We start from the raw sequence: 17,957 nt of genomic DNA, 5'->3' as shown, positions 1-17,957 counted from the left end.
CTTTTCTCCTTCTTTCTTTCCCTCTTTCTTCACCCCCCTCTTTCTTCACCTCTCCCTCTTCACCACTCCCCTCTCCCTCTTCACCACTCCCCTCTCCCTCTTCACCACTCTCCTCTCCCTCTTCACCACTCTCCTCTCCCTCTTCACCACTCTCCTCTCCCTCTTCACCACTCCCCTCTTCACCACTCCCCTCTTCCTCTTCAACACTCCCCTCTCCCTCTTCACCACTCCCCTCTCCCTCTTCACCACTCCCCTCTTCCTCTTCAACACTCCCCTCTCCCTCTTCACCACTCCCCTCTCCCTCTTCACCACCTCTCCTTTTTCCTCTTCCCCCAATCTTCAACAATGTCCCAATGACTTATTCTCCTCTTCCAATTTACTTTTAAATAATGTTGATAACATTTATTAATTTATGTTTGCATGCTTTGAGTGTTGGTGTGGCATGACTTATGGCGACAGTGGTCCTCATGGTCATCTCTTACCACTTCTTGGTACCCTAAAAGTCAATGTGATGTTTTTAAATGTTGAAATAAATAAAATATTCAATTTCATTTGTTCTATTCCTTTCCATATTTATGAACAATCATCTTAATTTTAATTATTTATATTTTCTGAAAAGTGAGTCTTTTGCTAAAATGTTTTTTTTTGTAATTGAGAAATGGAAAGATTAATTATTGTTCCTTCACATTGCAGTTTGTGATCAATAAAATACATTTAATGCCTGGGTTATATGAGATAGAAACATCCAATTACGTATTTGTACGAGAATTACTTTCATTAGTAAAACCCAAACCCACATTGCTGAATAGATCTAATAACAACTTTAATTAAAATTCTTCAGTTGGCAATACAGTACACTGTTTATGTTCAACAAAAACACATTTTACATATATTGTTTTAATTATAATATTCTATAATTCAAGAATAACAATAATATTATTGGGGCTTTTTACTTTGACACTGCACTGCAAATGATAATATAAATTATATTAAAAAAATATACATATCATTTATCAAATTGTATAAAATAATTTTTCGGGTTTTTTTTCAAAGGAAAAATACAATTTGCATAATAATAGAAGCATACTTGATTGTTTATTGAGAACATTTAAAAAAATATAATACAATGCCATTTTTTATTTAATGGCTTTCCTGTCCATTCATGATTAAAACCCTGCCTTAAATTATCAATTGTATCACTTCCCATTAAAATCCTCCAAAAGCTTAGGATAAGGGCTTGGCTAATTTTATGATAAAATTTAAAAATCAATAAAGAAAATATAAATAAAATGTATAGTAATAATGACTTGGTTTAGTCATATATTATTTTATTATATAATTTATTTAAATAATATTATTTTGAGATCCAATCAAAACTATTTAGGATCATCATGGACATTATTTCAATAAAGAAAATATAAATAAAATGTATATCAGTAATAATGACTTGGTTTAGTCATATATTATTTTATTATATAATTTAAATAATATTATTTTTATTAATTATTTAGTATCATCATGAGCATTATTTGTTTTATGAGAATATATAATGCTGAGCTTTTGGTTTAGGCAAGGGCCTTGCCTTAGGTTTATAAATTATAACTGATGAACCAATAATAAAAAAAAAACCAAAAGGACCACTCCTAAAACAACTACGTCACAAAGACATTATTTTCATTGTATATTGAGCTTATAAAGATTATTATATTAAAATGAACTCCTACTAGGTCAGGATACATCTTATGCCATTTCCTAACATTCAAGGTCTATAAAGTGTTACCTTCAACCCATGAAGTGCTCTCTCTAACATTTCGCAACTACGCACTGATTATGTTTAAATAACATAGTATAAAACTTACTTCAAATAACGAGAGGGCCAAGCCATGATTCAACGTTTCGATCTTTATTTTTATTCCTGATGATAAAATAAAGATTGAAACATTGAATCATTCATTGCCTTTTGTTATTTGGAGTCTTTCTTTCATCAACTTAATATACAATACCTAAATTCACCAACAAAGTTGGCCTAGTTATTGCCATTCCTTAACTGGTTACATTTATCACGCACTGAATTTAATATCTGTTTTTTTTTATGCACGATCTATATATGCTGCAACATTAGCCTAGTTTATACACATATGTTGTTATGTGATTCATAATGTTCCTATTAAACCAAAGCTATTAGACAATCTACTTTTGAACTACGATATGTATGATTGCATATTTTAATGTCTTAAGTTCATGACATGAATGTTATTTTCAAAAGCTAACGATTTTGATATTCTTCAATCGTAATGTGCACTGTATTAATCCCTTTTTTTATTTGATGACCAATTACTACCCACATTTGTCTTTCAATTCAATAGATGTAGGAATTTTTTTCTTTTTTTCATTAAGTGGAGAAATGTGTTTCTTTTATTCCAATGAGGATATTTTTCTTTTTTTCCATAAGAATTTTTTTCTTTCAATCTATGAACAAAATTGATTCCATTTTTGATTTATGAATGAAGTTCTTTTGTTTTATGGATTGTTTTTGTTTACATGTACAACATAATTTACATAGGTCCTCTGCGTATGGATGTGAAGTCTAGGTAATTTTGTTGTGTAAACCTCTTCAGTCATTCAATCAATAGGCAAATGATGTGCAGATAAAATTCTAGAGAATATTAGTTGTTACGTAGTGGTAGATGTTACCCCGGTCCATCATCTCTCGTACAAATAGGTTTCGTAACAGCTTTTATCCAGCTGCCATTCGGGCACTGAATACGTATACCGTACGAGAGTGATGTGACAGTTTGTAATTGTTTTTGTTAGTTTTTCAATTTTTCTGTTTTTGTATATAAAAAAACATAATTTTTATGTATATTTTATAAGCAAATGACAATAAATGGAAGTAATTTTCCACTGATGAATGAAAGTCTGATTATATTTTCGTCCAATCTATTAATTACAATGATAAATTAGGTCAAAGGTTATTCATAAATTGGTTACATTTCATTCTGTACTAATTCTTCATGTTTGAAAAATATTATATGTATATCATTCATTTATTCAACAATATGTAGGCCACTAGCCCAAATAAATAATGTAACTATATATTAATAAATACATCCTAATTCTGTAGTAGTAGTTGTAACAAGATATTACTTTGTTTTTATGTAAAAAAAGGTAAATTGTATTTGATTATTGTTTCTGTTTTTGTGTTCATTAATAAAATAAACCTTTTATTCTTGTTAAATGATTATAAATAAAAATGTTTTTGAAAGAGGCTGTCTAATTTTTTTGGAACATCGTAAGATCAATGATATTAAAGACCCATTCCCTACAATTTGTGACGTTTTGTATAAATAATGCATATATATTACTTTAAAAATATTAAACTAGGTCATTCTATGTCTTAAATGTACGTTTTATGGTCAATTATATTATAAAAGAGAGAAACAATGCACTACCTGTGTAGCTCGCGATGAATGTCCTCTCGTGGACGGTCTTTAGGCCTAGCCTAGCTTAGTTTTGTAGGCCTAGCTGGTAAACATTGGTAATGTACGAACATTATGCGCTAGCTATAGGCCTAGCCTGACGTTGTATAGTTGCTGCATTCATTGTCTTTCTGTTTTTTTCCAGAATCCGTTGATAAAAAAATTAGGGGAAACCTGGTATTTTCGCTGAAAAGTTAGGAGTCTTCCATTGTTTTGGCCTCGCAATCAATCGAAAAGTGGGTAAAAAAACAAAAATATCAATCCGCGCTCAAAGCATGTTTGGATTTTTAAGGGGCAGCTATAAATTATAAGAATCGACTTATTTTGCACATTTGTAACGGTTTAAAGACGAAAAAAGTTATCTCAATAGGACCATATATTATTTATTTTTACATTAAATGTAGTTTGTGACCTTAAATTAGATCTAAAAAACGTAGGGAATGGGACTTTAATTTCAACCAGATTGAATTTGCAAATTTTACAGATTCGTTTTGGTAAAAGAAAGACATGATGTGTGTTGGTTCGCCTCCTACCAGTCTTCACCATGATGGTGTAAATACCTCCATGGTATCACCAAATCAGAATTTCTTCTATATATAAAAATTATCTTCTTTAGGCAAATTGAATAAACTAAAATATCCCAACATAAACTATTGTAATTATAACAGTATGTATTTATTTAGTTAAACATTTAGTAATTTGTAAACTAAATTATTATTTAAAAAAGAAAAAAAATTCCAAAAAACATCTGGCTATCATATGGGGTATGTTGTCAAGATGAGTTCACTCATTATGTTGATTTTTTGAAAATTTAAATAAATTTTTTATAATTTTGGTAATTAAATGTAAAACCATATGTTAAATTGAAAATTTATATGCATTCAATTCAAGGCTTTTGGAACAAAAAAACCCAATAAAAAACATCTTTTTGTAAATTCAACTCTTGATACAACTACTGTACCCATTCCCTACAATTTGTGACGTTTTGTAAAAATAATCAAATACATTAAAGCAGGTCATTCCTTGTCTTAAATGTACATTTTATCTTAAATTATGATAAAAAGAGAGAAACAATGCACATTTTTAACCGTTTACAGACAAAAAAAAGAAAAAGTTATCTCAATAAGACCATATAGTATTTATTTTGACATTAAATGTAGTTTTTGACCTTAAATTAGATCTGAAAAACGTAGGGAAAAAGATGGCCATTTGTAATTTGAGTTTTTAAATGTGGCCCTCTGGAGGTGATAAAATTTCCTCAACATGTCATGTGACCATCAAATTGGTCAATCTTCCTTGACGAGTTAAACTCATGAATATTAAATCCACAACAACATAAGACCTTTGACCATGCTTGACCAATCACGGACAACACATAGTGAAGAAAGCATACAAATATTGTACAATATTATAATCAACAGTTAATTTTAACATAATTTGTGATTGAACCACCATTAGAATAATATAATCTTCATCTACATATTTTTGTTTATTTTACTAAAACAATTTGGTTCTTTCAATAGTATAAATTTGAATTATTTTATGCCAAACATTTGTGATATTTGGCAAATGTTTTCGATTTCAATGGCGGCCACTTCTAGAAATTCAGTGTGTATGTTGTATTTTGAAGATGAAAAGAATGATGTTGTTATCCTAGCAGGGTACAGCCCACTCAATCACAGAAAATAAGAAATATTGCTGGTACGGCCACCCTTTGAATGTGTTGACTAAGAATACATTCACGGTGAATAGTTTAGGGCAAAACCAACTATTATTTAATCTATGTTTTTGCTATGTTAGTATAACCAAATTTCTATAAATTAATCTTGATTATTTAATCTATGTTTTGCTTTGCTATGTTAGTATAACCAAATTTCTATAAATTAATCTTGATTTTGATTCTTGAATTAAATACATATCACCCTGTGAATATGTTGACTAAGAATACATTGACATTGAATATTTTAGGGCAAAATCAACAAGATATATTAATCTATGTTTGCTTAATGTTAATAACCAAATGTCTATGAATTAATTTCGATTTTGATTCTTGAATTGAATACATATACATGTATACCACCCTGTGAATATGTTGACTAAGAATACATTGACGGTGAATATTTTAGGGCAAAATCAACTATATTATTGAATCTATATTTGCTTATGTTAATATAACCAAATTTCTATGAATTAATCTTGATTTTGATTCTTGAATACGTAATGCATACATTATTGTTACTGGTACATCATTATGTTATTCTTTATTATTTAAATGACTATAAACATTCTGTACTAACACTCAGTGCCATGTCAAATATCAACTCTATTTTGTTCATGTTAATCAAATACCTGCAAATTAATGTACACTTAATTTAAAAAATATAATATTAATATTCATTATTATTACTATACAGTATTATGTTTCTGGATTAGCAATTAAATGCTGTAAATATACCATTTATATCCCTGCCATGCAGTATGTCAACAAATATTTACTCTGCGGTGCTCATCAATGTTAATCAAAATTTATTTAATGTTATTCTTGAATTAGCTAATTTAAATTTGAGAAATATTAAATAACAACAGTATATCATTATCTAAACTTTCAAGTGTTTTGCATATTTAATTGAAGATAGTTTTAGTATTAATACATTAACTATAAATGAAAATTTTCTATTTTCATTAAAAGTTGCTCAATATTTTATTAGAAACTTGTGTGTACTACTACAATATTATTAGGTGATCATTTAGAATAAAATGATCACCTATTGTTATTGTATAAAATCTTTATTATTATTTTTTTTTTTATTATTTTTTTTCTTTTTATTGTTTCTGTACACTATTTTGTGTAACAATTATCTAAAAAAGTTTAATGTCAATGATTACAAAAATTTCAGAATATCTTTCAAATAATACAACTTAATCCTAATAAGCTTTCCAGCGTGATCACTCATCCGTGACGACATTTATACGCCATTTTGCGAAATCACATTATCAATCATATCTCCATAATTCATTATCACATATTAATGAAATTCACTACATGTAAACTTCAGATCAAGGGTAAAAATATTAGCAAATAAAAACGCACGCGCACGTAGGTTCATGCGCGTGATATCGCGCGTTAAAAATTTAAAACGCTCAAAATTAAGTTTTGATCAATTTAGAGCATGAATTAGGCCATTTGCGTGTTTCAAAAAATTACTGCGCAAAAATGCGTTTTTGCGCGCGCGATACTTAAAAAGCGTAAAAAAAATGAATTTTTTTTACAAATCTCATTCTACTCACCATCCTTAGTACATTCACCAAATTTGAGTCAGTTCCGACTTAAAATAACGCTATATGAGCACGTTAAAAATGACAAAATGCGCACATTTATTTTACAAAAGTTCTGAAAATGGTGAAAAATAGGTCTTTTTTAAAATGAAAATAATTCTTCAGAATGCAAGATGACCCCCGATTTTTTTAACTTATTCTGGAAGCCATTGAGTTGTAGATATGAATTCATGTACACATTTTACGTACAAAATGTTTTGACGTCATCAAATGGCCACTTGAATTTAAAAATTAGGATTTGTTATCTTTTTGTGTAGATTATCACATTCAACAGAGCGCATCTTGGTTATGTGTGCTCGAATTTCGCACAACTTTCAGTATGTGCTTGCTTAATTAATTATCTTTATCATGAGTTGACACTATCTTCATTTTAATGACGTCATCACGCGTAAAAACTTGAATAACGTAGGCCGTGTAATTTCACCTTCGCAGTAAATTTGAATATCTTACAGCTCTTCAGAATTGAAGGTTACCTTGATGATTATAATTTATTATGAAAGCTGATGAAATGTAGATATTAATTCATATAAAAATTAAGCCTATCGGATGTTGTAACGTTAACATATGGCCAGTTGAAGTGAAAAAGTAGTTTTTTCATATTTTTCGTCAAAGTTATACACAATTCAAAGAGCGCGCACAGCGCTTCTACGTGCCAAATTTTTTTCCAAATCTTATATTTTTTTGCTCAATTAATTATCTTTCGAAATTGTCATCTTAAAGTTTAGTTTGATAACGTCATCATGCCAAAAAATTAGAACATGTGTGTCCCGTAATTTCACCTATGCTACACTGTATATAGATATACAGTATATACTGTACATATTGTATATGGCATATAGGCACAACTCAGCACTATAAGCATATAATAGGATGGCATACATCAACATTTTCCGATCGTATGTTAACGTACGTGCATGTTTTAAAAAAAATTAATTTCAGTAAAATGATAAAAATGATCACCTATAATTCGTCAAAGTGACGAATTAAATTCTAGTTATTTTATTATTACTATATAGATGTTATGATCAAAATGTAGAGTAGTCATTGAATTCTACTAGCTTTAGATGGCTAGCCCTGACTTTCAGGTTCTTATCAGGTAGAAATGTGTTTCTGGAGAGAAGAATAGCATCCGCTTGTGTCAAAAAGCTTTACTGTTATTATTACAGAGCATGCTATTATGAGTGTGTTTATTGCCAGCTTACAGTTTAATACATGAATTGTTCTAGAAACAGAGTTTGCATTTTCATGCTTGTATTATTGTTCATTCGTCGTCACTGCTGTACGGCTTGAATTGAATGTAGTTTGGGCGGAACACATCATGCATGTTGAACAGAGTACGCATGAGCGAACTCCAGTTAAGGTCAGGCGGTCGTGGCTTTGGAAGTAAGGATGACCTTGGCCAAGGCTTGTGCTTTATAAACATCACAAAGTATTAGGACATTTAGGTCAGCCGTATTGAAGTACTTCTTTCTACATTGAAATCACTAGCCAGGCATGAAAGCTTCCATAGATATTATATGCATAACAAAAGGCCAGGCTATGTGACTGGCAATAGATCGCAGCTATGCTATATCAATCACTTGTTCAAATACTTTGAAGAAACTAGGACATATGTAACACACTTGTACTCTATTGGATTTGTATACTTCATTTATAGGGGGTAAGAATTTAATTACATTTTTTTTTAAAGTATTGACTCCATACCATTGAGGATATTTTACCATCATCATGCTATATTTAATATAAATATTCAATTTCTTTACAGTATTATAATTCTAGAATAATCATACGCTGACCTTTTTAATCTGGTAGTGTGAATGTAGTATTTATTCAGTGAAGTGTACACATAGCTGCTTAGTTGTACTATTGGACTTGTGGTTCTCACTGTGAGAATAGGAGTTCAATATCTACATTAGGTTTCTGCGTGGTGTTTTCACTGACTGTGACTAAAAATAACTCACAGGAGGTACTTCTTTCTAGTAGTCTGATGGCAGTACATCATATCTATGGTGAATATTAAACTTTTAGTTAAATAATACTAATTATAGGTATGACCTATTATTAGTCATTAATAGTTTAATAAGTATTTATTTTATATGTAAAATCATGTGATATTTATACTACTTATTATGAAAAAGTAGTTTAGTAACATTAGTAGTGTTTTTTATATTGTACTAACATTATGTACTGTATGTAATGTTTTGCATACCATTTTATGATATACTTAAAATTTATATATATTTATAAATATTTATTAAATAGAATACATTACATTGTTGGTTATAATATTGAATAAAAGACTGAAACAGAATGTTACCAGAACAAATCTAGTTTGTTTCACATTTATAATGATTTAGAAATAAGAATATATTATAACTGTGGGTTAAAGGTTCAAGAAAATATAAACTACTTTTGAACCTTTTACCCATTGCTACACTGAAACCAGATGAAATTGTTTACACTGCTTTGCATAATATGTTTAACATAATTTTGCTGTATTGAATACAATGTGAAATATACAAACATCTCTAAAACCAGTCTACACTCAGTCTACACTATTAATGTAAAACCAGACAAAATATCATAAAACATTATTATCTAAAATCTATCTATCTATCTATCAATTATCTGCATAAATTAGTCTTTTTGGTGGTACATTCTTGAATTTTAAAAAAAAATTGCTACCAGTATATAAGAATATACTGTAGATGTAAGGCAGACAGGAAGGCAGAGAGAATTTTTATTTTAAACATTTTTTTTGGAAATCAATCAAATTTAGAACCATCATAAATAAAATGTTATAAAATATTACTATCAAAGTACCATAATTATTGAATAGTAAGTGAGTGAGTGAGTTATATTTAACAGAAATATAATATTACAACTATAGTGGAATAAACATTATATGTTTATTTGGAAATTGTATTGAAAGCGAGTTACATTGAAATATCTGATAATTATCCTATAATACATAATACAGTATTATAACATATTATAGTAGTTCACAGTTTGGGATTATAATGTTATTATTTACAGCATTATAATGAAATTGTATGAAAAATGCTATAAATTCTCTCAGTATCTATTCTAATATAAATCTAGTGCATTTACAGTATAGTGGAGGAAATGAGTCAAGTGTACGCAGGAAAGAGGGGGCAAGTAAATATATAGGATTTTTGGGTTTAAAACACAGTTAATGGTTTCAACATATTTTTTTAATATACTGTTAAGTGTTCAATGTTTCCATTTTGATTCGAGATTAAAATGGACAATCAAGAAATCATTTAATTTAAATATGAATCAGATTGATAAACACAGTGAAAACACTATTATAGTGTAGTTTACAGATCATCCTATTCATTAACATACTAAGGTTAATAATATAACAATTTACAGGCATAGATAGGGAAATTTCAAAAAACTGTGCACTGAAAATTAATGGAAATTACTAAAATGGTAAAGATATTATTTTAAAGGAAAATTGAATCTAGACTCCTTCTGTTTATTGCTTACTTAATACAGAATTCTATTGCTTGCCTAAAAAAAAAAATTATATCTATATTTTTGTTTAATTTGTAAGCGAATTAAACTCATATACATTTTTAATTTATCCTAATTGAATCCAGTAATCTTTCATAAAATATGTTCTTGTAAAATTCTTTGGATTGTACTGTACATGGTTGAATTCCTAATATATCTGTATTGTGTATCTCCACTCATGGTACATGATATTACGTAACATTAACATGATATTAAGATAAATTGTTCAAAGGTACCATTATAAAAAATTATTCTAGGCAGCTGGCTTTAGCTGATAATGAGTTATATCTATTATAAAACCTTTTGTTTTATTTCAGAAGTAGTAGTACCTTCACCTTTGACCTACTTTTTTTTATAGCTCTTAACTGCTAACTTTCTAAATACAAAGCCAATACATGCGAGTAATTAAATTACAAAATGAATAGTTTGAAATAGTTTTTTTTTGTTTCACAGTTTTTTTATGACAGGTTTTTCATTGATTATAATTATTTGAGATTCACACACTGTGATAGGTTCCCTCTTGGGCAGTTTGCCAAATTTTAATATTAAACTATATTTAATAGTTGTTATTGTTCCTAGTACTGTATAGTACCCTTTATTTAAGTTTATTAAGATAAGATAATGAATGGATAGTTTTACCCATTTTTAATTACACAGTACGTTTCTACTAAAAAAATTTGACATGTTAAAAGTTGAATGCATAATTACATTTGTTTCTTTATTTCCGTTAATTATAAATAAATTGATTTGTAAAATTGGATAAATTAGCTTTAATTGGAAAAGTCCAGTGAAAGCAACGCAAACTCTGTGAATATTATTTTAAAGGGATCTTATCTATAATCCAAAAGTCAATTTCAATTAAATGCAAACAAACCCTGCTCAACATTTACCATTATTATCACATAATTTATCTACTGATTCTATCTATATACACCATTTATTCAAGTCGCATTCAAAATGGTATGCTAGATCAATTGCATATAAATTTGTTGCTATAATGTACTTTTCTATCATTAATTGAACCACAACCATATTAGGGCCTCTTCAGACCTACAGAGTTATGCTTTCATATTGTACGCAGTATACAACTCCATAGGTCTGAACCAGGAAAAGATTAGTGGAAGCCACCTCTTACGACACTGATCTTTCGTTCGTTACGACAGCTCAAGCTACAAGATTAGTGAACGCCGCTTACGATACGAAAGTCATGCATCAATGATTTTGACCTCTATCCAATCAAATTTACTCCTGCATGCCAGATGTTCGCCCAAATCGGAAACACAGTTTCAAACGAAGGCGTTAGTTAACCAAATCTGAACACTTTACTGTTACGACGCTAATTATATAATATGACTTGCGATACGAAAGCATAACTCCATGAATCTGAACATACCTGTAAACTAATATTAATACTTAAGCACACATAGCATGCTGCTGGCTCCAGAGAATTAAAACAACCTTGTATCTAGCCATTCACAAAAACTAAAAACTACCACCAATTTTATTTTTCCATGAAATCCTCCTTCGTTTATAAGTTTGTTCTTAAAATCTGGTCAATTCGGGCCTTTCGAAGCTTGCTAAATCTAGATGGATAGCCATTAAAAAACAAATAATATTGGGGGTCCTCGTAAAACCTGAAACCTTTCACCAAAACAAAAGTAATTTTTATTTAATGGACCAAGCTTGGCATTCATCCTCGTATTCAAGTCAACTTTTAACCGAATTTCTCTGACTGTTTGTATCTGCTAAGCTTGTTGTGTGTATTCGTACATTAAAATAAGAGACCTTTGTATTCCTTGTTGTGCTTCAGTACTACTATTGTCAAGATTGAATACAATATAATTTTCTATAGCTAAACACTAGGTTCATATGTTATGGGTGAATGAACGTTATGAGTACTTTGTAACATTGCAATACCAAATATGGACAACAAAGCATAAACAGACAATGTATTATCAATATGTCATGGTTCTACAATACTGTACATTGTTCTCTTAGCATCAAGAGTTGGAGTTATTTAATGTAAAATTGTATATTTGTGTGTCCAAGACAATAATTGGTGATAAACATTGTTACTTTTTTTTTTTGATTTACCCGTTGCTGTATAAATCGTGAGCTGCTTAAATAACAACATATCTGGTCTATTGTGCACTTTTCAAAACTATAAAGAGAATGATGTAACATGCATGATAGTTCATTGGCCTTTTATATTAATATTCTTTACCTGTTTATATCTTATAGGCTCATGTTGGAGTCCGAGAGGTTGATACCTTACGTTATCTCCCTCCCACAGTTCATCTACCTCATGCTAAGCACAGAGCTTTGTGGCACCCCTGTATGGAGGAACGAAAAATGCCTAGTACAGTACAACCCCTCAACGACGAAGAATCACCCATGGATGGGGTTGCTAGTGACACAACAAAATTGAAGGAAGAACCAGATATTATAAAAGTGAATGGTGATGCACACACTGAAATCGAAGAAGACGTTGGGCATGATGAAATCCCCGACTCGCCGTCAGGGAATGGCGAAGCTTATCAGTGTAAACTTTGTACCTTTATTGCGCCGTCACCTGCAATATTAGAGGAACATAGAAATGTGCATCTTGGACGTAAACCGTTCAAGTGTGACGAATGCAGTTTTTCAAGTGCCTATCAAAACACTCTACTGCAACATATGCAGCTCCATCGGGAAAACATACAGAAGGGACCGGATTCTCCGTCGGAGGAAGAGATGGATGATCATAGCAGCACGAACGGCAATGATGCTTTACATGCTCAGGAAAACATGCAGAGTATGCTAGAGGCCTCCGAACAGGATGGCATGGTACGTGGTGATAGGCAACCCTCTGTTTACCAATGTAAGTTATGTACATATATTGCTCCAACTAAGACGCACCTTAACGAACACATGAATGTGCATTCCGGCAATAAACCATACAAATGTTTGGTTTGTGGATTTAGCAGCTCTTTTCGTAGCAGTTTGATGCGCCATTTGATTGTTCACACGGGTACGGCTAAAATGTTTAAATGCGATCGATGTTTGTACCAAACGCCGTATAAATGTAACTTGGTCACTCATCGTAAAAAGAAGCATCCTGAGGCAATGTACGGTGTTGATTTTGGATCATTCCTAACAGACGACATCAACACCAGCAAAATGACTAGTCCGTCAAAAACTATGGATATAAACAGTATGTATACGTCACCTCTTACGACTGTTTTTCCAGGCGGAGTAATGACAAACTCGGTTGGTGTTAATCGAATCGGTAATGTTTCGCCTATTATTGATCCTAAATATCAACATGCTATTGATTCGCATCACATGTTCAATCATTCTGGTTCTGTGCCAAACAGCACATTGAACCAAAACTCTTATTCTCAGGATTTACCAATGCTCGACGAGAGCTCTCGGACATCGCCGGGTTCGACTGACGGCTATACGCCACGACAAGGAAACCCAACAGTTGGGAGCACAGCTTCCCACACTGAATCTACCTCAGGAAATACTACTGGTCACAAAGACCAGTCCCAGGCTATTGACTTTTCAAATACAGCACAGTTAAGTGCAGAAGATAGTTCAGCTGCAAGTGATAACAGTGGACCCGTAGTGTCTGATGTACAGTCTCTTACAAGTAGCCCTGGTGGAATTACATCGCCCATTCTATCCCCATCTGATAACATTCCACCCAATACAGCCACTTCACCTTCTACCATAAACGAAATCTCAGTTATTACCCCGTTGCAACTTCAACAGCAAAAATCGTACGAAGAAATGTTGGAGAAACCGTTTGGTGCAAAGAAACGAAAACGCAAGCCGACGCCACTTCCTGCTACTCTTGGGAAACGTTACACGATGGAGATCAATAGGGAGCGGGAAGCTGCGCTGGCGAGAAAAGCGTACGAAGAAGGACTAACCGGAAGATCGGATGGCGATGTCCCATACTTATCAGCAAGACCAATCAAGTCGCGTATTTTACCAGCAAATGCATTTATAACTTCTACCTCAGGAAATTTAGATCATACAGATCCTTCAATTCAGGCTGCTTCAGATGTAACAAATACCTCAACATATTCACTCGGGAAATCCTCGGAGTACCGGCACGGTTCCGAGGAATCGTACTACTACCGCACGCACCAAGAGAAAGGGCCCACGAGCACTCAGGTTAATCATTTCGGAAAGAGAACCGTCGAGACCCAGACAATTCCAGGTGGGGACGATAACGACGAGAATTCGGCGTCGAAACCCCACATACAGACGTGTCCTTACTGTGGTACAATGTTCCCGGAACAGGTTATCTACAGTCTACATATGAGTTGCCATGGCACCGAACATCCCTTTCAATGTAGCATATGTCAGTATGTGTGTCGAGACAAAATAGAATTTACCTGTCATATAACACGAAGTCAACATACAAGATAATTTAATGTGCCACAAAATATATTTTGAATAAATTTTACTATTTGTTTAATCGATAGTTAACTTAAACAGAATGGTTTTTATTTTCTAAATTTTGTACCTTTAGACTTTCCTTTTTTAGTTTACAAGATCTTAATATTGAATTGTGCAACTCGGTTATTCCTAATGATTCTGAAATGTAGCAAATATTATTGAGTTGATATAATAAATTAATAAGTTGAGAAGGACTATTATATAAAGAACTTATTTTTATTTAAAGGACTGTTATCAAGTTCACAATTGCAATTCTTAAATTAAACAAATTTTAATATTTCCCCATGCATAAACATAAACCATTCTATTTATAGATATTTTATTTATATATTAACCAATCAGGGTAGAGTAATAATAATTTGATTGGTTATTTATCATTTTTTGTTGCAGAACATTTTTATTTTTAATTATTTTTCTTTGTCAGCTGAGTTTTGTGCCTTTCTGAAATTGCAACTAAAAGTTAATTATGTATTGGCAATACTGTACATGATGATATACATGTAACCATATCATGTTCATGTGTATATCTTACATAATGTATTAATTGTATGTTGAGAATACATACATACATATACATATGTCATTAATGTGTTTGTGTATGTATAACATATAGTAGAACCATGCAATTACAGCATTAAATTTGCAAAATCTTTTTTATTTGAACAACTCGCCTACTTTTTGTAATGGCAGTTCTACTGTATATATACGTACACATAAACAAAAGACATTGATGATGATAACATCTTGTCTAAAACAAAAAAAGAAAAACGAGAAATGTCGATATTGAAAATTTCAAATTTAAATTATTTTTTATTGTAATTTTTAAACTTGCCTACCTCAATGTATAAAACTTGTATGTACCTCAATTATTAATACCAATATAACAATACTATTATATTTATATAGTATACATGCTTATATATTAATGCTAAAACTAACATAAATGATAATGTTTATGTGGTATACATATTCATTCTAAGCTAGCCAGGAATACTACTATTTCCATGTTAAAGTACTGCTAAACCAAAATAATAAGTAAACATTTCTTATATATCTGGTATTTACTAATAATGCGTCCTACAAATTGAACAATCATTATTTTCCTTATTTAACCTACTTCCCCTTTAAAATAGCAACTTATTTTTGGGGCTATGTTGATTTGATGAAGACAGTGTACAAGAAGCATCCTCGTTAATATCTCTAGCTTAATAAATTTACTAAAACACTATTCATGAACACTATTGCTCCTTTTGGCTATACGTACTCACAATTAATGAACACTATTTATCCTTTTGGCTATACATACTGACAATTTCAGTAATGTCTTTAAATGCCTTCTGAAACCAATTATAACTTTATGCTTCTAATTAATAAATATAAAATTACTAACCATTTTAATTTATATGAAATTTACCCAATTGAAAATATTTATCACATTACAGCAATGGCTTGGTTTTTTTTCTATTCACTGATTTTACAGATTATAAGACATTTTAAATTAATTGAAAGAGAAAAAAATTGATAATGTTTTGACCTCTCTTCTGCTACTTACATTGCTTATCACAGAATCAACACAATTTCCTGGGATATACTTACTTCCTTCCGGTATAATCGTCAAATAATAATAAAAATTGTTTGCTACTCCAAAAATAATTTTGTTAATGCTAGCATATACCTTATGTAACCTCCTTTTTTTTTATTTCTTGGTACTCCCATAAATGTTGAGGTTTTTTTTTTTTTTTTTTTTTAACATTCCGTTAAATACCAAACTAATTATTTAATAAAATTATTTAATAATCAACAAATGATAAATTATTTCTAGGGATGTCTTTTTTAGCCTTTGTTTTTAAAGCATCATGTTGGACAGTTGCCTATATTTGGAAATTCTAGCCTACAAGATTTAAACACATAAATTCTTCGCACAAATATAATATATTATGCATTCATTGTACAGTAGTATTAACCTCATGTAAAATGTGAGATCTGGCAAGGGACTTAAGTTGACCTGGACTTGTGCTTAGGGTGACCATACAGTCGGCGGCCACACGCTGGCTGTATTATGCCTAATACAATCATATTCACCAACCACTTGGTAACTAGCCTTCAGGCCAAGTCTCTAACAGACAACTTGACCTTAGTCTGTTAAAGGTATTATGCTTTTATTGCCCAGAGTTGACCTCTGCTGAGGCCTTTGTCCAGGTGTTAGGGGGTAAAACTGAATGGAATATTTTGACCATTCTTTTTTTATTGTTCAGTCAATTACCCTTGGTTTAAAAATAGTTTAGAAGTCACTACAATTATAAAACAGTTAAATAACTTAAAATAATATTGACATTTATAAACCCTCTGGATGTAGTTTAATAACCACTGTGCTTTTTAAAGAAGACAAATATTATAGTTTTTGAAATAGTTAGTCTGGTTTGTGAAATTGTTAAAAGCTATGTGTCATATCTTCTCACACGTGATAGACGCCATATTGCAAATATAAAATCTTTCAATTCCAATAAAATCTTAAGTTAGAAAGAAAAATAACATGTTTATTACTGTATTTCAAACATTAAATGATTACAAATTTCAATTTACCAACATTTCTCGTTTTTCAAATATAAATTATAGATTTTCGTCTCTATGATTTGTAAACTGGGTTTTTAGTAAGCGGTGGTTTTATTGGGGCGTGTTAAAAACGGGTGAAAATACAATTTAGGTTCTGAAATTTTTTTTTTTATATAATGATATTCTAAAGCTGCATCAATTGTGTAATTTGCAGATATGTTTTATGTTATAAATTTTATTTTTAGAAAATGTTGCAAATAATTGAGTTTTAGAAAAATTAATTATAATGGCATTGGTTTCTAAACCTGTATAATTCAAAATATTATTGGTGTTGGGCAAAAAAATAATTTTTTTCATGAAACCAATTTTATTAATGGGTAGTATAAGGTTGTCTAACTTTTATGTTTAACCTTTCTTAACCTTATACATATTAAGGACGAACTTGTTTTAATTTTTCATTAATTTAATATTGGGACAATGTCTAATGACAAATATTTCTCAGTATAAATAGCTAAGCTATATTCTAAACAACTCTTGCAAAGTAACAATAACAGTCTTTTTTTTTAAATGAAAAGTAACAATATTTTAAATTGTTGA

At 30.7% G+C, this 17,957-nt stretch overlaps 1 protein-coding gene and 1 long non-coding RNA gene across 8 annotated transcripts in view; one reads left to right on the top strand and one right to left on the bottom strand.

Annotated features, from left to right (window-relative positions):
• The window catches only part of LOC144837260 (uncharacterized), a 39,169-nt gene extending 22,919 nt beyond the window's left edge, over positions 1 to 16,250 (top strand). For 6 of the 7 annotated variants that reach the window (XM_078692309.1, XM_078692305.1, XM_078692307.1 and 3 more), the window contains exon 2: positions 12,597 to 16,250. In XM_078692309.1, coding sequence (XP_078548435.1) covers positions 12,693 to 14,777 — 2,085 coding nt within the window. In that variant the 5' untranslated portion in view covers positions 12,597 to 12,692 and the 3' untranslated portion in view covers positions 14,778 to 16,250. Of the gene's footprint in view, positions 1 to 8,034; positions 8,476 to 12,596 lie in introns of those variants that run through there. The other variant, XM_078692306.1, reaches the window with a different exon arrangement.
• LOC144837268 (uncharacterized) overlaps positions 1 to 17,957 on the bottom strand; it is an 85,259-nt gene that overhangs the window by 21,772 nt on the left and 45,530 nt on the right. The window lies entirely within an intron of this gene.

Source organism: Antedon bifida, chromosome 3, assembly GCF_963402885.1.
Source record: "Antedon bifida chromosome 3, ecAntBifi1.1, whole genome shotgun sequence".
Lineage (NCBI taxonomy): Eukaryota > Metazoa > Echinodermata > Crinoidea > Comatulida > Antedonidae > Antedon > Antedon bifida.
The sequence above is the reverse complement of the archived record's forward strand: the minus strand, read 5'-3'. Positions and strand labels throughout refer to the sequence as shown.